The sequence below is a fragment of the Symsagittifera roscoffensis genome, chromosome 1, assembly GCF_963678635.1.
Source record: "Symsagittifera roscoffensis chromosome 1, txSymRosc1.1, whole genome shotgun sequence".
Taxonomy (NCBI): Eukaryota; Metazoa; Xenacoelomorpha; order Acoela; family Convolutidae; genus Symsagittifera; species Symsagittifera roscoffensis.
The window spans coordinates 20,283,364-20,306,721 of record NC_087062.1 but is presented as its reverse complement, the minus strand read 5'-3'; the positions used below and the strand labels follow the sequence as shown (position 1 = coordinate 20,306,721).

General features: G+C 38.1%; 3 protein-coding genes across 3 annotated transcripts; 2 read left to right on the top strand and 1 right to left on the bottom strand.

The window, feature by feature from the left end:
• Positions 1 to 4,577: 4,577 nt before the first annotated feature.
• LOC134840537 (uncharacterized) lies at positions 4,578 to 6,196 on the bottom strand. The gene is made up of 2 exons (XM_063856419.1): positions 5,158 to 6,196; positions 4,578 to 4,865 (listed from the first exon to the last, which is right to left on the bottom strand). The coding sequence occupies exons 1-2, from the start codon at positions 6,152 to 6,154 to the stop codon at positions 4,639 to 4,641; spliced, it is 1,224 nt and encodes a 407-aa protein (XP_063712489.1). The 5' UTR covers positions 6,155 to 6,196; the 3' UTR covers positions 4,578 to 4,638.
• A 4,403-nt stretch (positions 6,197 to 10,599) lies between these two features.
• LOC134851928 (zinc finger protein 695-like) lies at positions 10,600 to 11,061 on the top strand. Its single transcript, XM_063868239.1, has one exon. It carries the CDS (start codon positions 10,600 to 10,602, stop codon positions 11,059 to 11,061), a length of 462 nt encoding a protein of 153 aa, XP_063724309.1.
• Positions 11,062 to 20,540: 9,479 nt separating this feature from the next.
• Positions 20,541 to 23,012, top strand: LOC134855348 (uncharacterized). Its single transcript, XM_063871850.1, has 4 exons — positions 20,541 to 20,821; positions 21,499 to 21,856; positions 22,253 to 22,481; positions 22,751 to 23,012. Exons 1-4 carry the CDS (start codon positions 20,689 to 20,691, stop codon positions 22,910 to 22,912), a joined length of 882 nt encoding a protein of 293 aa, XP_063727920.1. The 5' UTR covers positions 20,541 to 20,688; the 3' UTR covers positions 22,913 to 23,012.
• The last annotated feature ends 346 nt before the right edge of the window (positions 23,013 to 23,358 follow it).

Sequence of the window (23,358 nt, the reverse complement as noted above, 5' to 3'; positions counted from 1 at the left end):
ATGCACTGTTTTTTTAACTTAGCCCACTTCGTTAAAATTTTTAAAATAAAATATATAATAAATTTATGTGATTATTTCCTTTTCCTCTCCAGGATATCCGACTCGATGAGCAAAGTTGCTCTTACAAGGATTTCCCTGCAGGCATATAATTTGGCTTTTAATTTATGTGTATAGTTGGTAAAGTAATTCAAATTCAGATTGAATTGCCTAAAAAAATTGTGAAAAAGTTTCTCGTAAAGCAAAAAAACAAGACAAAGTAAATGCTTTTGACAACATAAATGTATCAGGAATCAAATAAAAATTGCTTAAAATCAGTCGTTCACTGCTAGTAATTTGTCGTTTGTCAGTCTGTTTTTTTTTTTATTTGCCCCCAGCCTGCTCAGTGCAGGACCAACCATGGGGGAGGGGGAGATGTCATCCATTTTGCCGCAGCCGGTCCCACCTTGAGGAGGCGGATGACACTGGGACCCCTCCAGCCGTGACCGAAGCGGGATTCAAACTCATGACCCTCGTGTTAAGAGAGATGTGCCTAACCCACTTGACCACGACTGTCAGTCTGTGTTCATTTGTCAGATAATTTCAATTCAATTAATTTTCATCTGGAACTACAACCAGTTCTCTAACACATTTATTGTTCAATAAGGCTAATTCGACATATTAAACCCACCGTACGAAAATCAATTGTAAATCCCATAGAAAACATCGATTAAATTTTCGCAAGTTTGAAATTAAAAAAACTTTTGTTTTGAAAAATTTCAGAAATATTCCACTCATTGTAATTTAATCAGTTAGACGAAACTTAAAACTTTTTGAAATTTCCTCCAAAGTTATTTGACAAAAACTAGCAAAATTTTCTTCTTTCAGCAATCGTACTTACGACTTTCAGCAATCTTAATCTATAAAACATAGCCAACAGAGAGTAACAAAAGAGTCAATTAAAACAAGGGAACTCAAAAAAATCAACTTTCGAGACATATAGAAAACTAATGACCCTAAAGCTCTTTTAATCATTTGCGAGTAAAGGGATTTTTTTTCAAACCTTGCAAATAAGTAAACGCACTTGCTCTCCATGCAATGCTTTGTTTGACTAAAAGGAACATGGAAATACGAAATAGAAACTTCCAAAAACAGTGTTCAAATCAAATATTTTCAAGATTCAAGTTTCAAGAATCTTGACAGACTCCGGGTTTAAAAACAACCCAATGAGAGAAATTATATCTCTCCTAAATTTTATTTGGCTGGCAAAACTATACGATAAATTAAAAACTATTTTCGAAGTCACGTTTTTAGCGCCATTTGCACGTTTCTAATTGGAAAGCATAACTTGCCTTCCTTTTTGCAAAAAAAAATTGAAGCCAAGCCGGAAAAACTATTTGAGCTTAAACTTAAAAGACACTTGAGCGAATATTCAAAAAAAAAACAACAATTTATGGAATTAAAAAGCCTGAAATATACAGAATATCATAAGCCTGCACCATTACAGAAAAAAATACCAAGACAAAAAGGAGCACTCAAATGATTCTCCGACAATTTTTTTTATAAAGCGGATATTTGAGTTTACAAAAAGTACAAGTCCTAGGCAGATTCGAACCCAAGACCTTTCTCGTCGCAGGCGTGTCTGCACCAAATCTTCAAAAATGAAGCTGAAAAGAAATTCATTACATAGAGGCGCTGCAAATTTACGCACCACTTGTGATGCCACAAAAACATGGCTTTGCATTGAACCCAAAATATCAGATATGGGAGAGCATTTTTTGAAGAAGCTCAAAAAAACTTCTCAAAAGAAGCTCAAAAAAACGCTCAAAAAATTGACTTTTCCGAGGACGATAACTTTTTGCATAAAAAAATTGCGAGTGAACGCTAATACCGGGAAGTTTACCAACTACCCGTTAATTCCATTGAAGCCACAATCTCAGGATTTGGAGGTTAGTTTTCGAGAAATGTCAAATAGATTCAAAAACTGTCGAAAAAATCAAATATTTCACTACTCAGAGGGGATAATATTGTGTATAAAAAATAAGCGCAAATCCGCTCATGGAGAGGAGCCTTTCAAATCCATTTTTTTTCAGTTAAACCAAAACCTCAGATTTATCACGTTAGTTTTTGAGAAAACGAAAAAAAACATATTAATCAAATATTTCCTTTTTTCGAACGCTGCAGACAAGGGTGTAGCCACTTTTTCTAAGGACAGCCTTTTTGAAAACCGGTAGAAGGGATTTTGAAAAAAATGGAAATAAGTGCTAACAAATACGTGAAAAAAATCACAAAAAACGTCATACCTCGAAAACTACAAGGATTTGAGCAGTCATATTTGGAGGCAAAGTTTGTAACCCGCTGGAAGTACTCTGATAGCCCCCAACTACAATACAATCAAATTCACAGAAACCAGACTGATTTGTGATATGAAACTTATAATTACTTCTAGTTACAACGAACCTTCTGTCGAAATGGCCTACAAATGCTTCATTAATCCACAGAGGGTCTTGAATGAAAAACAAGAAACCTCTTTTAGCTTGCTTTAGTATTAAGCGAGCAAAACATATTCAACCGACTCTAAAAAATTGGGAAATGTTGTATGAATAGCCGCAACAAAAGAAAATATTGCAGTTGCGTGAAATAATCGCCAAGAAAAGAAGAAACATCATTCATCCCAAGTTATGTTACGAGATTCTAATTTTGTTAGTAGTTTGACAATGACAAATTAATAAAAAATACTTTTAGCAGGTCAAAGCCCTGAATAATCTGAATACCCGGTAACTTATCTGTAGTAGTTTTATAAATCCTTAAATTTTTCTTAAAAATATCAATCTTCTTTTTTGTTGCTGTTGTTCAATTTTTTTCACAGGCGCAAAGTCAAGGACGTAGATATATTTCTGATATAATACACGGCTATTTTTCAAACTGAATTATCTCAACTGCCTATTTTCAAAGAAAACAAGGATAGCCGATTACTGTGCACGTAGCACAAAATATTCCGAACATAGTCTTAAATAAAAAAATTTATCTGGAACTTAGACAGTCACAGAAAATAGTTTTAAACTTTGTTTATCCCAAGGTAGACCTTTTTTGGTTTGACTTTATTTTCTTTGAAGTTCCATGAACTTCAACTTTTCCAAATGGATTGGTCCCTTCTTCAATTACAGCAATCGGTCAATGCTTTTTAGGGTATTGTGTCTGCTGCTTAAATAAATTTTAGAGAGACAATTAAGACAAGGACAGCCGATTGCTGTGCAAGTAGCACAACATGATCCGCCCATCGTCTTGACAAAATACATTTTTTTTCAATTAGTGTCGTTTTTTCTCCGTGCTGTGATAATGGACTGATTTGATAATGGACTGATTCAAACAGAAAACTAGAACTTATTATACTTGACAGTCATAGTAAAAAGGCGAATTGGAAAACAGTTTTTGAAAATTGACTGCAACAAAAGAAAAAATGCAAGACAACGTTTGAATTATCCGAGTTTTTTATTCCCAAATTGCGCTGAAAATTCCAAAAACTAACATCACTCGAGTAAAACTAAGTCTTCACCGCTTAAATTGAGCATAAATAACGCTCACCTTTTTAGCTCAAAACAGATCAAAAGTCAAAAGTTTCAAACCGGTTTTTCTCGATAGAGAATTTTTTTCAATATTTTTAAAGATCGTTCGAATTTTGACTAAAAAGGGCTTTACTCGAGTGAAACTAAATTTTCACGACTTGAATTGAGCAAAAATAAGATATGATATAGCTTATCTTTCGCATGGTATAAATAAATCATCGTTATATTTCAAGTAGCTTATTTACTGTAAGCCTGCACCGCTCACCTTATTAGCTCAAATTAGACCAAAAATCAGAAATTTCCAACCGTTTTTTTTCGAGACTGAGAAATTTTTCTCACGATGTTCAAATCACGACTGAAAGGGTTTCAAAATGTTATTTCACTTGACACTTTCTGATGATTAATACTGGTACCTAATTTTGTAAGAAAAAAAACTAAAACACCCGAATACAAAGTTCCTCCCCTTTTTCAATAGTCGGTACATGAAGTCGCGGGCAAAAATGTTTTTTATTTTGAGCTTCAGATGTTAATATCTTTCACATGGTATAAATGATTCATCTTTATATCTCCAGTACTGTTGAGACTTCATTATCTTAAACACCTAGCACTCGCAATATTGTCGAGTTGAGCCGAAAAAAAAGAATTTATACAAAAACAATTTAAACAGTTGAAGTCCTCCAGAAACTACAATGAAAAACTCTTAAAACTACCATAATGCTTGCTTACAGCACCAAAAAAATCCGTGATGCGGAAACTACGCCGACAAAACTTGAGCAGACAAACGAAATTCCGCCAAATCAATTTTTACCGAAAAATTTCTTCAATTGTGTACATACTGAAAAAACAATGTCCAGTCGGGATTCGAACCCCGGAGCTTAGGTGCAAAGGCGATTAGGTTACCTCTGGGTCAAGGCCTGGAAGTTGTGAAGATTCAATAATAAAGCAAGTTGAAAATTTGTAAGAAAAGTTGTTTGCGGGGAAAAAAGTCTAGTTCCCGATTACAAGACACTTGCTTTCGCAAGTGACAACAAAAACTGATTGGGTCAAGAGTGAATTGAGTAAAACGACTCTAAAGCACCGTGAAATACAGTTCATTTCAGGCAGTTTTATCGCCTCCAGCTGACACGACAACGGTCCTCTCCCGCTTACTCGGTCCATAGTAGGCCTTTTTCTCGGCTGTGGTCTGGAATCTACCTGTGCCCTTCTTGCTGGTGGTGTCAATTAGCTTCAAATTCACCTTCTCCATCGCACTCCTGGATCCCACATGCGATAGAAGACTCTTCCTCAGCGTCAGCAGCCTACGCTTGGGTCCACCACAAGAACCTAATCAAATAGTCATCTGCAACGAATTACGTAAATGTTTGACTAACCGTCTGACTATCTAAGAGCTTCAAAGGTTTTATAAAATACCCATTTATTATGCCGGTCAACGTTATATCAGTTTATGGTACATTTTAGATAAAATAAAGCTCCACCTTGCGAAGAATGAAATAGGAGATGCTTATTTTCGTGTTAATTTCACATTGGCATTAAGCAATAAGGCACACTGTACCAATTAAAATGTTGAGTTTCAATTAGATGATTTTTTGAAAAACAAAAACAGAAAAAAACTGACCCTTAATCATCAGAAAATCATTCTTGACGTATCCATAGAGTGGCCATCCACCCATCGGGTTGATAGTTTTATTGGTAATGTCTGCCTCCGTTATTCCAGATCTCTTCATATCGTCCTTATCGCCTACTCTGTAAATCTTCTTGTTTATCTCAGTTCGATGATGATACCCTTTCTGTCCAGCCCTAGCAACTGAATACTGAATTCTGGCAGGATGCCAAGCTCCAATGCAAGCTACTTTTCTCAGTCCTTTGTGTGTCTTCCGCGGAAGTTTCTTCGTATGCCATCGAGAAGTTACTCCTTTGAAACCTTTACCTTTCGTGATGCAGACAACGTCTATCATTTCTTCAAAATTGAACACATCTTTAATTCGCACTTCCTGTTCAAACTTGCTCACAACAAAATCAACCTTCTCAGCAATAGTTCCACCGTTAATTTGGAACTCCATTATTGGATCTCTTTTCGTCTGCACCGAACGAATTCTTTTTTTGTTATTAACAACCATCTGAGTGTGGCAAATTGCCCTGATGGATGTACAATACTTTTTCATCAACTCTTTCAACTTCTCTATTTCCTTCTCAGATCCATACCGGGATCCAATCTTGGAGAACGCACTCGTTTTCTTGGTTCGATACCAATTTCTCACTATTCGTTTTTTGAAACCATCATTCACATGTTTCGCCCAGATTGTTTTCATTTGTTTTAAGCCGCCGGGAGTTTTGATATATCCCACGCAACCAACAATTGTAATGGGTGGAGTTTCAATTATAGTCACAGGCTCAGAAGTCTCTTTGTTATGCAATTTCGATCCTGGTTTTTCGACCTCGCGAATTACATGGGTCATTCCAGCCTTGAATCCAAGGAACCCAGTAAGATGTGGCTTCTTAGAAGGATCATCCTTTGGAAATGCCTTTATCTTTCCCCTTCCCCTCTTGCAACGCTTTCGCGGTAAAAACCCTAAATGTCCATGCCTTGGTGCCTCAAACTTCCTATGAGACATCAGGTGTCTGAAATAAACATGTCAAAAATACACAAAACGCGATGTCTTCTATAAAACTATTATCACAAAAATTGAACTCCAAAACTCAGGCCCCTTGTTTTCTGCAACTCAAAATGTCGAAGCCCATTCGGTTCCCTCAAGACGTGGGACTACCAAATCGTGTTACAGCTTAAAGGCTACTACCAAAATACACTTCATGTCTAGAACAAAAATAACTTTGAGAAATCATCAGCCTCGGAGATTGGCATTTTTTTGAGGATTCGCTTCCAAGTCGCAAAAATTTTGAAAAACCATTGCATGCTAAAAAATCTGAAACAAACTTTTGTTTTTCGGAAAAGGTTGCCCTGAAGTTTTGGTACCACTAGCTCGGGCAATTTGGATAGGGAACTAAGAAGAGAAGAGCTCATGGGGTGCAACAGAAACTCACTAACTCGATGCAGTGCTAATTAAGAAATTTTTTTCTTTGGAAGGCTAACTGAACCCGTTGAATTTCCAAAAGCATCACTATATTTGCAAATTTTTTTCTTCAAAAAATTTCCCTTTCATTCTTCCATCTGATTGCTAATTTTACAATGTTTCATCAAATTGAATTAATCATATTGTATTCTTATTATTTCACTTTCTTCTGAAACAGTCACTCAGTGTTGGACATAAATTGATATACGGTGTAGATATATCTGGGTAGAACTGAACATTACTTCAAATTCGGTCATTTTAGGAAAAACATTGAAAACAAAAAAGGGAAAGGGTTTATGTTACGCAGTTAGGCTTTTAAAAATCATTCTAAGAAGAAGATGATTTAAAATTCTTGAGAATATCAGCACTATCAATTTTACGCCCAGTGGGTTACGCGATTCTATAGATTCTTTTACGTCTTTCGTTAAAAAAACACTACCGCGACTTCAGATCCCGCAACTGGAGTGAATAAGACATCGGCAATCAAGCAAGGCATGACGTCGGCAATCAAGCAATGCAAGACGACGCAGAGGACGCAGTGTATAACAGCAAAAAACAGTTCTTCATGGTTTGGTCCCGGCAAGAGGGAAGAAGCGCAGATCCGTCAAGGAGAACAAAAGCCAAACCAGGGGGGGTACTGAGGCTCAGCAGTGGGTTTAGCCTAGGCTACACTGCTGAGTCAAATACACCTATCAAACCCGCCGGAGGAGTAGCCGACCACCGGAGGAGAAACAAGGCGATAACGAGACAAAGGCACGCGTTAGCGGCAATCCGACTTGCACTGTTGCACGACGTGGAGAAGAACCCGGGTCCATCAAAGACCTGGAAGTGCACGAAGTGTCGGAAGGGGATAACACGCAAAACGTGGTCGGTCAAATGTAACGGTTGCAGCGAATGGATCCACTGGGACTGCACAAAACTAGGGGAGGATGGAAGATGGTCCCCATCGTTCCTAGGTGAATGCTGCCAACCGATACAAGAAGAGCCGGCGGAGACAAGCGGTAAACTGTTGCAAAGACAGAAGCAGCGAAGACGTAGGAGAGGAAGAAGGAAGATTCTACGGGAAGAAAAATGGTCAAATACCGGGAAAAACTCTGGGCAAGCACAAGTTTACCAAAATCTGGACATGGAATGTCAGGAAGGCACGAGCTAGCTTCCCAAGAAGGGGCAGGTTTTGCGAGATGTTAAGGGAAATTGCAAAATCTGAAGTGGAGCTAGTGCTTTTCTCGGAAATGAACGAGGAGACTCCTGGCATTAAGTGGTTTAAGTCAAAAGAATTCTATGGAGTACTCGTCCATGGGAAATGCAGTGGAGTCCTCTTAAGAGACCTATGGGCCGTAAACTGGCGCGACCAAGGTTGCCAACGAGAATGCGGAAAAAGAAGCACCTCGGTCTGCGTGGACGGCACAAAACTTATAGCTCTCTATCAGCCATTGTGGAATAGCGACCCCGAAGTCTTTAAGGAGTACCGTGAGGAGCTTAGCAGTCAACTCCAGACCAGGAAAGCAAGAGACATTTTGGTCATAGGAGGTGACTTCAACGCGACAGTGGGAGATATCCAGGTGCGCGAGGCGGACGAAGCTGCGGGCATGTTTGGTCTAGGGAAGACCAACAGAGCAGGAAGAGATCTAATTGACTGGTGTCATGAGCACCAACTCTGCTGGGTGAACAGTTTTTTCCGTCACAATAATAGGGGCACTTGGAAAAACCCTGCCTACCATACATGGCACGAATTAGATGGTTTTGTCATGAAGCAGTCGCAAAAGAGTCGAGTTGCAAGGGGCATAAGAACCATCAACACCAGGTGTAAACTCCCGGACCATGAGCCCAAGAGCATGTCATGCAACCTACAGTGGAGGTCGAAAAGCTTTGGTCAAAGGAAGCCACAAGCAGTTATCAACTGGGACAAGCTAAGGGAACAAGGCCCGAAAACAGAGTACGAGAAAGGTGTTGATGAAGGCTTAAGCGCAGTACAAGGTGAAGTTGATTGGAAAGCTCTCACCAACGTAGTGACAGCTACGGCCACGAAAGTGTGCGGTATCAGACAAAAGGCAGGACTGAGCCCGTGGATCGACGAGCACCTGAACGAAATGGAAGAACATAAAAGGCAGATTAGCGAACTAACGCGGCGCATCGAAGCCTCCAGTGGCACGGGGCGGTTATCTCAGTGGAAGGAGGAAAGAAGGAGGACCAGAAGGCAAATTAAGAAGAACAAGAAACGCTGGGAGGAGTCGTGGTGGCTACGAATAGTTCAGGAGGCAAAGAGCGCAGAAGGGGCGGGTGACACGCGGAAGCTGTACCAAACCTTGAGGCGGATCGGTGTCAAGGATACGCAAACCATAGAGGACGAGTTCTTCAGCCCAGAAGAATACCGGGCGCACTTTATGGCGGTATCTAAGCACAGGTATTAGAGAGAACCTGAGGATATAGAGGCCACAGCACTGGAAACAGAAGAGAGGAAAGATGCAATCGCGATAGAAGCGGCAAAACGCCTGGAGAAGGATATCACCTTCGCCGAATTCACTGAGCAACTGGAAAGAATTAGCAACGGAGCGCCGGGCAACGATGGTATCAGAATGGACGGCATTAAATGCCTTAGCAGAAACGCCAAAATAGCCCTATACAACTGCATAACCAATCTCCTAGGTACCAGTCCATCGGACTGGCCAGATGATTGTAAAGAGGGCTGGATGATACCACTGCATAAGAAGGGTGCAAAAGACTGTCCGGACAACTACCGTGGGGTATGTCTCCTACCATTGGCAAGCCGGATCAAAGCAAGGCTCTTTGCCACAAGGATAAGATGGGCAGAAGAGATAGGCGCCATGGATGAGAATCAAAATGGCTTTCGTAGCGGCCGCTCTACAGCAGATGCTACGCAAGTTGTCCTGCGAGTGGACGAGGAGACAAGAAGAGTGCTAGGTTGTTGTCAACAAATTGATGAAAGGCGCCCCGGGGCAACCCTCTTAGACATCACAAAAGCGTACCCAAGAACCAACAGGCAACTCCTATGGAGAATTCTGAAGTGCCTAGGCGTCACTTCGAGTGTCTTGGAAATAATCAAAGGCCTCCATGAGAAAACCTGTTACAGGGTCAAGGGTAAAGAGAACTGGAGGCTACAGCGAGGACTGAGAGAGGGATGTGCAACATCACCAATCCTGTATAACATCTACCATACTCAAGCGGTCCGACTAGCACAAAAAATGCGGGAACAACAGGCAGTGAGTAACGACGAAGAGTACGGCCTCGCGTGGAGCTGGAGACCCGGCAATAGCTTACCCCCCGTAGATACACGGAGAGCGACGAGAAGTAGTACACAAGAGAAGTTCATCTTAGTGGACTCCTTGTTCGCGGACGACTCAACCCTTATTGGCTGGAACAGTGAGCTGAGGGAAGGCAAGACAGCTTTCAAGGAAGCCCTCGCCCAGTTCGAAGAAAATGCCACGATGGCAAGGAGGAAAACATATCCTTCGCTTCTGAGGCAGCCAATAAAACAAGGATGCTAGGGACACGAATCGGTAAAAATGAAGACAAGGCTGCTCGGATAAAAAGAGGGTACTGCGCGTGGTACAAAATCAAACGGTGGTTATGGAAATCTACCTTATCAAAACGTACCCAAGCTATCGTAGTGCAAGCCACAGTTGAGTCTACAATGCTATTTGACTCAGCTGTGAGGCCATGGTCAAAGACAGACATAAATAAGATGCAAAGCGTGGTGGACAAGGCGTATCGGCATATTTGGAATGGCGGAAGAGGTCTTGCCTTGATACGCATGCAGGAAACCAGCACAAACTCGTATCAAATAAGGAATACCATCAATTCGGTGCAAAATCGAAAAACGAGCCCTGGAACGAATAGGACACATTCTGCGAATGCCCAATACCAGGACAGTGAAAAGAGTCGTCCTAGGACACTGGAAAATGGAGCCGACACAACAGGGCACCCTGCGCAATGGTCTTATTTCATACTGGAGGAGGCTAGTTAAAGAGATGGGAAAGGATTGGACAGACCTCGAGAACCTCACCCGCGACAGGAAAAAGTGGAAGATACTGACTAAGGAACGGATGCAAGTCATTGAGAACTGGGAAAATGAAATGTGCAACGTAAATGGAAGACAGGAAAAGCCCAGAAGATCACAGTATACCGAAGACTCAAGGGGGAATGTCTATAAATGTAGATGGGAAGGATGTGAGCGAGTGTGCGCCAGTAAGGGTGGAAGGACACAACATGAAAGGAAAATGCACCACGAGCGTCTCACGACCTTCACATGCCCGCATTGCATGCGCACGTTCAACGAGAAAGGGCCATGGACGAACCATAGGCGAGCATGCGAGGGGCATACTAAGGAACCCCCAAAAGGCAAACGGGTGATATGCGACATATGCGGGGAGGACCAGAGTGCAACAAATCTCGCGCGTCATAAGAAGAACATACACGGAGGAGAGCAGTGAGCGAGCCCGAGTCCCATTCTAGGACCTGCAAAAGTCGTAACAGAAAGAAGAAGAAGAAGAAGAACAGCAAAAAACTGCTTTTGCCACCATCACACTTCATCTTTTGATAACAGCACTGGCCAATGGTGGAATTTCACTGGATGGTCTAGCTCTTAAACGTCTGAAATGGTATGGTATGCTATGTCAGCAAAATTCAGTCAAGAATTTCAAAAGCAAGTTATCAATTTACAGGAATCTCAATCTTCGCAACAGCTAAAACCGCGAAAAGCAGACACGATTTTCGCGAATCAACATTAGACGTGTGACAGACATAGCGAACGAGAAAAAAATACCTTCATCAATATTTGAAGAAGAGCGCTCGGAGTTGTAACGATTGTGCAGCTACAATCAATACACAGCAGTTCCCGCGAATCAGGAGGGCTGACTGGAGGATTTGCTACCTTTCCTGATAGTGAAGGAGACGTTTCTTCACTCAGATTCAAGAATCCGGAAGGTTACCGGAGAAAATTTTGGACTGTATTTTAAAATTTTTTAGCTTCCCGGAATGTCTTGAATTGAAGTTAAAGTAACACCCTATTCATTTTTAGAGTATGAGAAGCTAGGGGTTGAGGGAAAGTGTTGATCCATCTCCGATAGATATGATGATTTTATCTACTGAACAAAATCAAAAGTACAATGTTATTTAAGTAGTAGCCCTGATTCTGGGAGTGACCTCGTGGTCTTGCGAGACCCAGCCATGAGCTCACTAATTTGTATATAACTAAATTTATTTGCGCGGTTAGGCCGATGGCCTCTAGGTTGTAACGACTTCGTCGAACCAATAATCAGGAACCACACATTGAACTGGCTTGGTAGAGACGATTAAAGGTATGTGAAGCTGTGTTTAGACGATAGCCAGTCGTTTCATTACCTAGCTTTATTTTCCGTCGGTATCTACAGTGCTGATTTAAACTACCCGGAAAAATGAAATGAAGTTCAAACCCTTTTTTCTTCTAGACAATTGAGTCAAGAAAATTGAGTCAAGACTAAACAAAAAATAGAGAGAGCAAAAGTTGCTTTACAGCTCATCCGAATTAAAATGGTGTAATTTTTTCTCTGATGTTAATTTTTAAAATTATCTTGATCCACGGATTGTCAATGTAAGCACTCTCCGCCGAGCGGATGGTGAAAGAAGGCCCTTAACCAAGAGCCGGAAGAATGGTTTGGACCACGGAAGCCTTCCGGGTTCCCCGATTTAGCTTCTTAACATAGTTAAGACAGAAAATTCACGTATCTTGAAGGGTGGGCGAATTGCCCGTGCCGTTGTTCGCTGATTAGTATATGAACAAAAAAATTCTCAGGATACAGGCTAGACAAAACATCAAACAAAAAATAATATAGTACCTAAGAAAAAACCAAAAAACATAAAAATAATCGAAAAATATGAAAACTGTAGAAAAACAAACAAAATCGGTATAAATCATCCCCCAGACAAGTGTAACAGTCAACCGCCTACGTCAGAAAAAAAGTTAAGAGAGAAAGGCCCTAAAACTATTGGCTCAAGGGTCAATGACACTGCCTCTTGTTTTTTGCAACTCAAAATGTCGGAGCTTATTCGGTTCCCTCAAGACGTGGGACTACCAAATCGTGTTATAGCTTAAAGGCTACTACCAAAACACACTTCTTGTCTAGAACAAAAATCAACCCCATGACTAGGTCTCTAAAAACCTAAAACACGCGAAGGGCGTTAGAAACAGGGTTGAAAACTCAAGTAAGCCATCAGTTTTTTTACAGCATGTTTTTTAGACAGTGGGCCATTAATCTATTTCAGATGGATCAACTTAAGACCCGCATTAACTTAACATGTTACACTCAAAAATAGAAAACTCAAAATTGACATAGTAACGCGACTCTACAAGCAAGTAATTAAAAGGACTAAAGCAACTCTGAGTGAATAACTAGTTTTTACTCAAGTAATATCATTGTCTGGACCATTGAGCAGCTTCACTCGTGGACCTGCCCAACCAAGGTTCTCTCTTGTCCAGCAAAGCCACTCTCATAGAAAATCACCGTGTTTTCTATCGGGTACAAGAGGCTCTAATCAAATGAATTTTCGCAGTATAATTGCGAATTGCGATTTTACTTTAGACCTTTTTGCTGTCAATTTTCTCGCAATTATAACTCGAATCTTCTAATTTTATTGACTTCTTTTTTCAGTTGCTGCGATGAAGTGGAGCATGATATAGCCAAATTGTTTTAAAAAATTACCGTTTCCCAAAAAATCAAAATAAAACTTCAGAATACGACCGACTACCACAGAGATGTGATCCGACTGCCCGTTTGTTGTTGTTAGATAAATTGTCCATAAAAGCAATTATATCAAACCAGGATCGTAATTATCAACCTGTAGCCTTTTTTGTTGTGCCTGTACTGTAGGGATGTTTGAAAATTACAGAACGTTAACGCTAATTTGCGTTCAATCAGGAAGGATCAAGTGATTGGAGTAGAAGACTGATCCGACAAGCAGTGCAAGGAGCAGCAAAAAGGGTCTCAAGGACAAGAACATCAACTTCTGGGTATGGCTCCTAAGTTTTGAATGTTATCTGATACAGAAATTACGATATCAATCTGTGGAGGGCTCGAAAGTGACTGCATTGTTGTGAACCTTATTGAACAGCAAATTTCCGAGTTAAGCACCTAATTCTGATATTGAACGGACCAAGAGGGGTATGAAAGTTTTAGTACTAACAATTATACTACCGTTTTAAAAATCCGATACCGTTTTCTAGTCAAATACACCGTAAACAGACCTTTTTTTGGCCAAACTAGTGCTATTTTGATTTCCCCACAAGCGACTTTTTTTTGAGGTAACCATATTTTTTAAGAAGATAAAAAAGCACTAAGTTAGTGAGTTACATCGAAAGTTGACTATTATAACTAGAGAACAGGTTGAATTCAGAGCGGACTTTGCTAAGACCAATTGGATACCGAAATCCATTTTTTCGTAGTTTTTGGAAAAACGAAACAACGCAGATTATTATTTTTTTATTTTTTGAGTTAGTATGATAAAGATTGTTGTTCGGACAAAGTACACTAGTGAATCCACAAGTTTTACAGCCTGTTTGTCAACAACATTCCTGGCCTCAGTGAAATCGATCCTAACGAGTTTGGTTTAGTGGGCTCATCAATCCCGAGAGATCCAAACTGCATTGTTTTTGGCAAATTTTTCCAGCTGAAACGTTTCTGATCAATTTAAGATATTTTTTTGCCTTTAAGAGCTCAGATTGATAATTTTTAGGTCAATAGAACAAAAATCACGGAAAAATTTAGGCGGAACCTATAAATTTGAAATTTTGAGTGGGGAGTTTGAAATTTTTTTGATTGAACCTCTAAGTTTGAGGGTTCCGAAGTCAGAATGAACCTGTTCTAGTTAGAAGATTTTCCATAAAAGGCTCTAAGGCCGTATCTGGAAGGGTCTTGGTTGAAATTTCTGCCAGCTCGGAAGGGTCCCAATCCGGAGAGGTCTCGTTTTTGCCAATCAGGAAGGATTAATTTTTGCCAATCCGGAGGGGTCCTGTTTTGCCAACTCGGAAGGGTGTCAATCCGGAGGGGTCCCGTTTTTGCCATCTTGGAGTGGTATCGTTTTTGCCAATCCAGAAGGGTCATAATTTTGCCAATTCGGAGGGATCCTGTTTTTGCCAATTTGGAAAGGTCCCTGAACGCCGATGCGGAGGGGTGTAAAAACTTTTGTTTTTCTTTTACGAACGCAGACGTAGGGATTGTAATACCTACGTAAACGAAAGCAAGACATTAAGTGGATAGAATTAGGATTTTAGGACGAGTGGGCAGACTGAACAAGACACGAAACCAGTGACTGCACTGGACTTGCCTTTGAGCTGAAACGAAAAAAAAAACAGTACAGGTCTAAGCCCGGAGACTCTTTAGTGTCTGAATTCGACACTATATTAATTTGAATTGCAATCAGAAACTGATTTTGTTTTGGAGGAGCGGTTGCCTTCAGAGTCTTAGTAGATCTAGCTCGGGCATTCCGAAGGCAGATAGATAAACCAAAACTCGGTGGGTGCAATATTCAACCTGTTGAGAGAAAGATACTGCCTTCAAGTTTTGTCTGTTTTGTGCTGCGTAAAACAGGGAAAGCTCTTTCTTTAGAAACCAGTTTGACTTTTAAATTGCGACAGACTGATCGCAAAACACATAAATTTTGTTTTCTTTTATATTTTTTCAAGTTGAATAAATTTTTTTAAGTATTATTTATTGAAATCGATTGAGTAGTGAGTGCACTATCTGTTAAATATCTTGACATCATCAGACTGTGCTTTTTACATCAATTTGTCACTCCATTTCGAAACTTTTGATTAGATAACAATGCGCTAATGATTTTTCTGAAACTAGTTTCATTCTCAATTAAATTTACTTTTTTAGCCTGAAAACCTATTCTTTTGTTGCGATCGGTGACCCAATATTTTTACTTACTCAAAAATAATCAAATTCCATTTTCTCAAATAAAAATTTCTCAAATATCGGAAATTTTGTTTGATCATTTCAAAATTTCAATCGAGTCGTGGTTGAATTGGACTTAGCGTATTAGTATGAGCTCTTACGAGTAATCATTTGGGCTACCTGACTTAGCATATGAAAAAAAAGAAAAAAGTAAAACAACTGAAAACATATAATTGTTAAAAAATGTGGTCCCTTTTCAATGAACTAAGAAAACATTTCTTAGCGAGAGTTTGATTAAACTTAAAAGTAGCTTGTATCTACTTATCATTGCGCTGAAACATCAGTAAAAACTTTTTGAAATGTTGTTGCTCAAACCAATCTAAACTGAAACAATTTAAAAAAAAAAACGTAAACGCAAAAAAAATTACTACCTACATTTTAACTGAAATACACTTGTTTGAATATATTAGTACGGTTGATGAACAACTTTTATAAAGTTTTATCTCAAAGAGGACGCAAAACACTCTCTTGTTCTTTATATGGCTAAAGGTATTACATAAAAATTACCAATTATATTGCTTAAAATGTAGAACTTTTTTTAAAACTTCGAAATAATTTGAAAATATGTCGATTCACGATATCGCTCAAATTGCTTTGTTCTTAGAATTCGAGATTGCTATTTTATAGAAAAAAGGTTTATGAACAATTATAAAAGTTTATGAACAATTATAATCAGACAATATTCAAGACAATAATATTCCCTCTCCGAAGTTTCATAGATAATAATCGATTACACTGGATTTTCATTGTCAGTCTCTGTAAAATAACAAAAATAATCGATTATAATCGACTGAAAATGGATTATAATGATAATAATTTTAAGCAATAAAAACTTCATATAATCGATTATAATCGATTATACTCGATTATTTTCAAAAAATTTTAGCAAAAGAAAAACAATCTTTTTTAATCAAATATAGAGGATTTTAATCGATTTACTTAAATCTTTTTGTGTTTAGCTTTCATTTTTTCATAATATTGTTAAACTTAAGTAAGTTATTTTGTTCTTTCGCTGAAATTCATTTTTTCTTTTTTTTTTTCAATCGCGTTTATGAAAATTTACAAGAAATTGCCTATACATCCCACACCAACCCCTCCCCCCTGGGGGGGGGGGGGGGGGGGGCTTAAGGTTGGGTGTGGGATGGAGGGTACGTGAGGTGAGGTGAGGGGTACATGGGGGTGGGGGCGTTACGTGGGGGGAGGGGGGTGTTACGTGGGGCGGGTATGTGATTTTCGTGGTATGAGGGGCGGATCTAGGATTTTCTCGAGGGGGGGGGGGGGGGCGGATTTTCAAAAAATTTTCGAAAATTTTGACGACCTTTCTTTTAGGTCGACCAAATAGAGTTTCCGAGCTCTACTAGAGTGTTAAAAAGACGCTTTTTTGGCCAAATTCCCCTCCCCCCCCCCCCCCCCCCCCCCCTAAATCCGCCCCTGACGTTGTCCAAATTTGCCATGGCAATCGATTATATGGAATCGCAATTGGTAAAAGTAATTGACTGGCTATTTTTTCACTGGTGTTCTGTGCATATGCACTCAGTTGGTGTGTTCTATCTAATAAATGCTTCGATCCAGTTCAACATATTATAGGGATACTCTAGTCATATCTCACAGTTTGTAGAGTCAGCAACTATAATGTGAACAAATACAGAAAACTGGAACAAAACCGGTTGCATAGGCGCATAACTCGTGTGTTTTTTTATGAGCTTAGGTAGTAGCATCTTTAGCAAATTGGCAAAATGACTTGCAGAAAGCTTTTATGTGCCCAATACGATCAAAAACTAAACCAGATTGTTATTCCATTCGCAGTCGGTTTTTCTTTTTATTCGAAAAGTTTATTTTGGAATACCAAGACACTAGGGTCAACGTTGTAAGGATGGGTAATTGTGGCTGATCCTACATAAAGTTGCAAGCTTCACTTGACCCTATACTTACTATAAATAATCCCTTGCCAGTTTTGGTAACAGTATTCAAGTTCTCGAACAAATTTCAAATCTGTGGATATTTCAAATCAAGAAGAAGCAATTCGATAAAAAAAGTTTTTGAGGCTACCCGCATCCAAGTTTAGGCGTGAGTAATCAATTTTAACGGATTATTATGATTTTTTGCCAATTATAATTGATTATAGTTGCCAAAATTAGGTGTTTAAAGGATTTATAATTGATTATAATCGTGATATTTTCCAAGAGATTATAATCTCTGATAATCGATTATAATTGATTGTAGTTCTTACAAAAAACCCTTAAAATCAATTATAATCGATTATAATTTCTTTTTTTGCCGATATTTTGTCAATTCAAAACTGTATTCGAATTATATCTTATGGGTTATTATTTTTGTGTAAATAAGCAAATCTCTAAAAAAGAGATCTCTTGAACACTTTGAACACTCTTCATCTGAACACAAAGTTTTACCACGAAACAAAAGTTTCATAGAGATCCTTTCATATGAATGGAAAGATTCCCGCGGTAGATGAAACTAAATCAGTTTGTTGATGTTTTGGTGTTTAAAAAATCTCAAAATATGCATCAAAAAACAACTCTAATGGGGAAGAAACGAAACAAAAACTTATAAAATTGAATTATTAGGAAAACTTTAAAAGTATTTTTCTCATTTTTCTTAGGAACCAACGTCTTCAAAAAGCAGAAAATATAAGCAATTTAGATGCAACTTTGAAGACAAAATGGACAAACAAAAGGGGTTATAATCAATTAGAATCGATTAAAATGGATTTTTGGGCAAAACTAATGAACTAGAAATTTGAATAAAAATAATGGATCATAATCAAATATAATCGATTATAATTGTATCGAAAAATAGACGAATAAATAATCGATTATAATGGATTATAGTTAATTGAAATTTGATTTTAAAAAGAGAGATTATGATCGATTATTAATTGATTAAAATCGATTGTTTCTCAATTTTAGTAAGACTGGTACTAAAATCGTAATATACTCGATTATTAACGCTTGAAACTGGACTGGGTACTAATTTTTTGAAAATCCATTTGCCATTATCATCTTCTCTATTTGATAGCAATTTCGAGGTTTTGGGAAAACTCATGAGGACTTCTCAGAAAAGCTTCGAAAACATCATTACCTAGATTTACAATTTTGAAGAAAAAAAATCTTCAGGAAATTGACCCACTTTTAATAAACATCTATATTCACTTTAATTTAGAAATAAAGTATGGCCATAAAAAAATCCAGCGAGCTTATGTTTCACCCGAATGAGTTGCTTGGCTATTTGTTTTGAAATGATTTTACAAAAAAAATGATAAGTAGAATTTGCTTCACAAACACCAATTGATAATTGAAATGATTTCTGTTATTATAAAAACGAGGTTCAATTCTTGGGGAAAAAAAGACTTCTCCCCCTAAATCCGTTTCTGAATTTAAAACAACATAGGCAGATCAGAACTAGCTTTCATTTTGAGGCGGTGCTTGATTCCACTAAACTTCGAAGGTGGCCAATATTTTTCGGGGCCTATGAAATTAGACGACAAGAAAATTAGACGTGACCAGAAAAAAGAGTTTAAAACTGCATTTATAGGTAATTACCCGAACCGAGCGCCCATACATTCTAATCGATTGTAATGGGTTCCCGAGACAAACATAATCCATTATAGAATATTAAAGATGTAAAATTCAGACCACGAAATCGATTATATTGCTATTATAATAAGTTATTTTTGGAGAAAAACAACCCATTATAAACCATTATTTTTGGCAATAAAATCGATTAGTTTTGTCAAGTTATTTCATTATAATCGAAAAAATTTTGAAAAAAAAATCCATTAAAATCCATTATAAAACATTGTTTTTTGAATTAAATTCGATTATTTTTGCAGAAAAATTGCAAATTTCGCTGGGAATTCGCAGAATGTATTCCATGTCAAAGCGTCACCCTCTCAAGTTTTTTTACCTCCCCTAACTAAAGAAGGGGTAAATTGGGGGGGGGGGGGGGTGGTTTCAATCACCAGTCAACTCCCAAATTCTACCATTAAATAACTCGCACCCTAACATCATTCAAACCATATCCCCCTACTCTGCGAAAAAAAAGAAGTGTTAAACTGAGATGAAATGAAAAAAAATAGAGACAAAAAATATAAATTTTAATGTGAAACGTAACATTTTATAAAACGTAATACGTAGCAACTGCACTAAACAGGAAATGAGGTAAAATTGAAAAAATTTGTAAACTTAATAAAAAACCTCTCGAAAAAATCCATTATACCCAATTGTAATCGATTATAATGGATTATAGTGGCATAAAAATATTAGGATTATAATCCATTTTTAATGGTTTTTGATCAACTATAATTGATTATATTGACATAAAAAATAATAGGATTATAATCCATTTTTGATGACCACAATCGATTATTTCGTAATTTAATAGATACTGGTCATATTATGACAAAATAATCAATTATGATATGATCCATGGGCGCTCGATGCGGGCAGACGTAATTGTATACTTCGTGTCTGAAAATTGTTTACTGACTACAATTAACTTTCGATAGAGCTTGCTAAAATGCAAATCAAAGTTTCACATCAAGCTCATTGCATAAGTTATGCAATTCAAAAACATTTTATAATATTCACATTAATATTTTTATAAATGATTTATATTAAACATTTTGATATACTGTGAAGTCTTTGTGAATAGTCTTTGTAAAGTTTTGTTTTAAATAATTAATTTGTTAGCCCTTTGCTTTCCGTCTAAAATGCTAGTTTTGCAAAACAAAGTTAAAGTCTAAATCTCGTTGTGTTGGAGCCGACTAATTTGCTTTTCGTCTAATTTGCTAGCCCCCATATTTTTCTACTAAAATTATTATTTCATATTTTTAAATAATTTTCACTGAAGTAATAATGGTTTTTGTTCTATTATTCCCCCTTTTTCCGATTAAGGTTTATCAATGGTTCTTCGGATAACGCAAGGTCATTGCTGCTTCAGTTTGGTCAAAGATGTATCACAGGATCTGAAGCGTGTCGTCTTAACTCAACTGACGTATTTGCGTGACCCAATTTCTTATCTTGTTTCTACATTGAAGCAAAACCAATCTTAAATGAAAATAATTCTTTGAACTTTTATTAACTTAAGTCCATTCAATTTATTCCGAAAATGAAGATCGTGATAGAAGTTCTGGTGTTCACCTCTGTTTTGGGTGTTTGCTGGGCTAAAAATAAGTGCAGCGGAGACATCAGAAACTTCACTCATACTCAACATTGTCCGGCATGTTTGCCACCAGATGATCGTATGTTCTTACTTTTTTCTATATCTCTGATATCAAAGCTTAATAACAAAGACTTCAGTGAACATTTAGGACAACCATCGGTATAGAACATCTTAACAATATAGGGGTGGATTTAGGGGGAAGGGGGGACACCCCCTTCCTCAGGGTTTCGACCATCTGCCGACCCAAAGGGTCCCCCTTTGTACATTTTTGAGATATCCATTTTTGGCTGACGGGCATTTTTGGTTGAAACTTTTCTAAAGGCGCCTTTGGCGACAATATATACAATGGGGAGCGCGCGCCAAAAAACGCAATTTTTTTGGTCAAAATTTTCAAAAAAATGTGCCTAAAAACGCTTTTTTTGGCCTGTTTTTCAAAATTTTGCCTGCGGCTTAGAAAATGTGGCCAAAATAGGGTCTTTTTAGTGCTTTGGGAGAGCTCGACAAATCAATTTAATTGGCCTAAAAAAGGTCGAAAAATGCTCGAAATTTTTTTGAAAATCCACCGACCCCCACCGCCCCCCCCCTCGAGAAAATCCTAGATCCGCCCCTGTAATAATTCATTGGTTTTTTAATTCGTGTTAAAATTACTGACTCCTGGTTCGATGACGAACATGAGTTTAGCACCGCCAGTTTTAAGCATGGCCTATTTTGCTTTAAGTTTTTTGCTGAAGTCAAATCAATGATCACCAAATTTAGTGCACCTGAAGCTGGATAAGTTGACGGTGGGCAATGAGCAGAACATCATCTACAGCGACAACTTCGGTCACGTGTGCATTGAGGGGTCGGCTAAGATACCGATCGGGTTCGTGAAACCCACAGATACACTTGACCTCAAAGTCGACCTAAGAGTAGAGGTCAAACAACTCGGGTTGACCTTCCCGGTGCCCTGTGGGACTGTGTACGCAATGTTAGAGAATCAATTTTTCCCCAAGAAAGAAGCAGCAGAGGATGGGGATATGGCCGAAGGGAAGGAGGAGGACGAAGTTAATGCAGTAGATGTTAAAACTCACCCATGGATCAAAAAGCTAATGGAAAAATTTGACTACAAGACATGGTCAGATTTGAATTTTTTTTAGCTGATTTTAAGTGGAAAATTACAATTTTTTTTGATATTTGGTGTCAATTTGCTGCAATTGGCAATTTTAATTGAAAAACATCTTGAATTTTAAAAGTTTCGATTAGAATAAAGGGTAAATTTTATAAAGATTGGCAGCTTTTGCTTGTGTTTGCTTGTCTTGTTTTATAAAGATTGGCAGCTTTTGCTTGTGTTTGCTTGTCTTGTTCAACTTAAAAATAATCACACGGATTTCGACCTTCTCATTTTTTTGGGTCAATAACAAATTCATTAACCAGAAGGAAGTATCGCTTCACCTAACAAACACAATTTGACATGCTGTAGATGCGCAGCAAACATAAGCATGACCCTCAACTATATTAATGTTGTTTCCAGTGGCATATACGACATCTGTGAACTCTTATCACCCGGAGAGGGACTGAGAGACATCCTGGATGGAGCTGTGAACAACTCTACTGACAATTTGGATGTATTCGATGGGTACAATACCAGTGAACCGAATGCGTGCTCAGCCGACTTCTTGCAAGAACAGTTGAAGAGTCTAAATGACTGTTTCCCACTTAGTCTTCCAGAGGCCTTCGACATTTCGACCTACAAGGAGATGGTAGAACAACGTTGTATTTACTCTCTTTTTTTTCCTGACTCTTTTCTTTAATCACTTATGCGAGAGAGATGCGCTTTGGGTCCGAGTTTTGCTTGTTAATCAAAAGACTCCTAAATCTTTTAGTTAATTATCTGCACACCCATGAAAAAAAATTTCAGATGAATCTACTCATTTTAAGAACAAGAACTAATTTAGACACTGATGGTTAACTTGGCAGTGCATGTTAAAAAGTCTTGCCATATGGATTATGATGTGCATTTTTTCTTCAGGCGTTTGGGTTCAAAGAGATTAGACTGGACATCACCATTGAACTCATGAAGAGAAGCAACGTGAAGAGAGATGATGACAACAACGGAGAAAAAATCGAGAACAAGGACGCCGACTCACAGCATGTATTGTGTCTGTTCCTACCACTGCATGTAGTGTTCTGATAAAGCCTAGAAAAGTAAAAAGTAAATTCAGTGAGAAAAAACTGAGAGGAAAGAATTGTAAATTAGTAATGCCAATAAGAATTTAACTTTTCAAAATTTTGTTAAATTTGAGGTTTAAGAGAAGATTTTATCGAGAAAAAATTCAAGAGTAGAACTTTACCACAACAAACCTCGTTAAAACAGCAAGCCTCAACAGATGAGCAGTACTGCCTATATCAGGGCAAAACTCAGAGTAGTCTTTAATGAACTTGAAACTGTTGAACTTGTTTGAATCTGTTGGTCATTGCAAACTCATGAAGTTGATAGATTCTCATTCTTTCCATCAATTAAGGACCTACACTGCGTCCCCTTCTAAGCGTAACTAGTCTCTCCCAGTGAGGTGAAACTGTGAATATTATTACTTCTATTCAATTGTTAGCAAGTTTAGGTTGTTGTAGAGGAAGGTT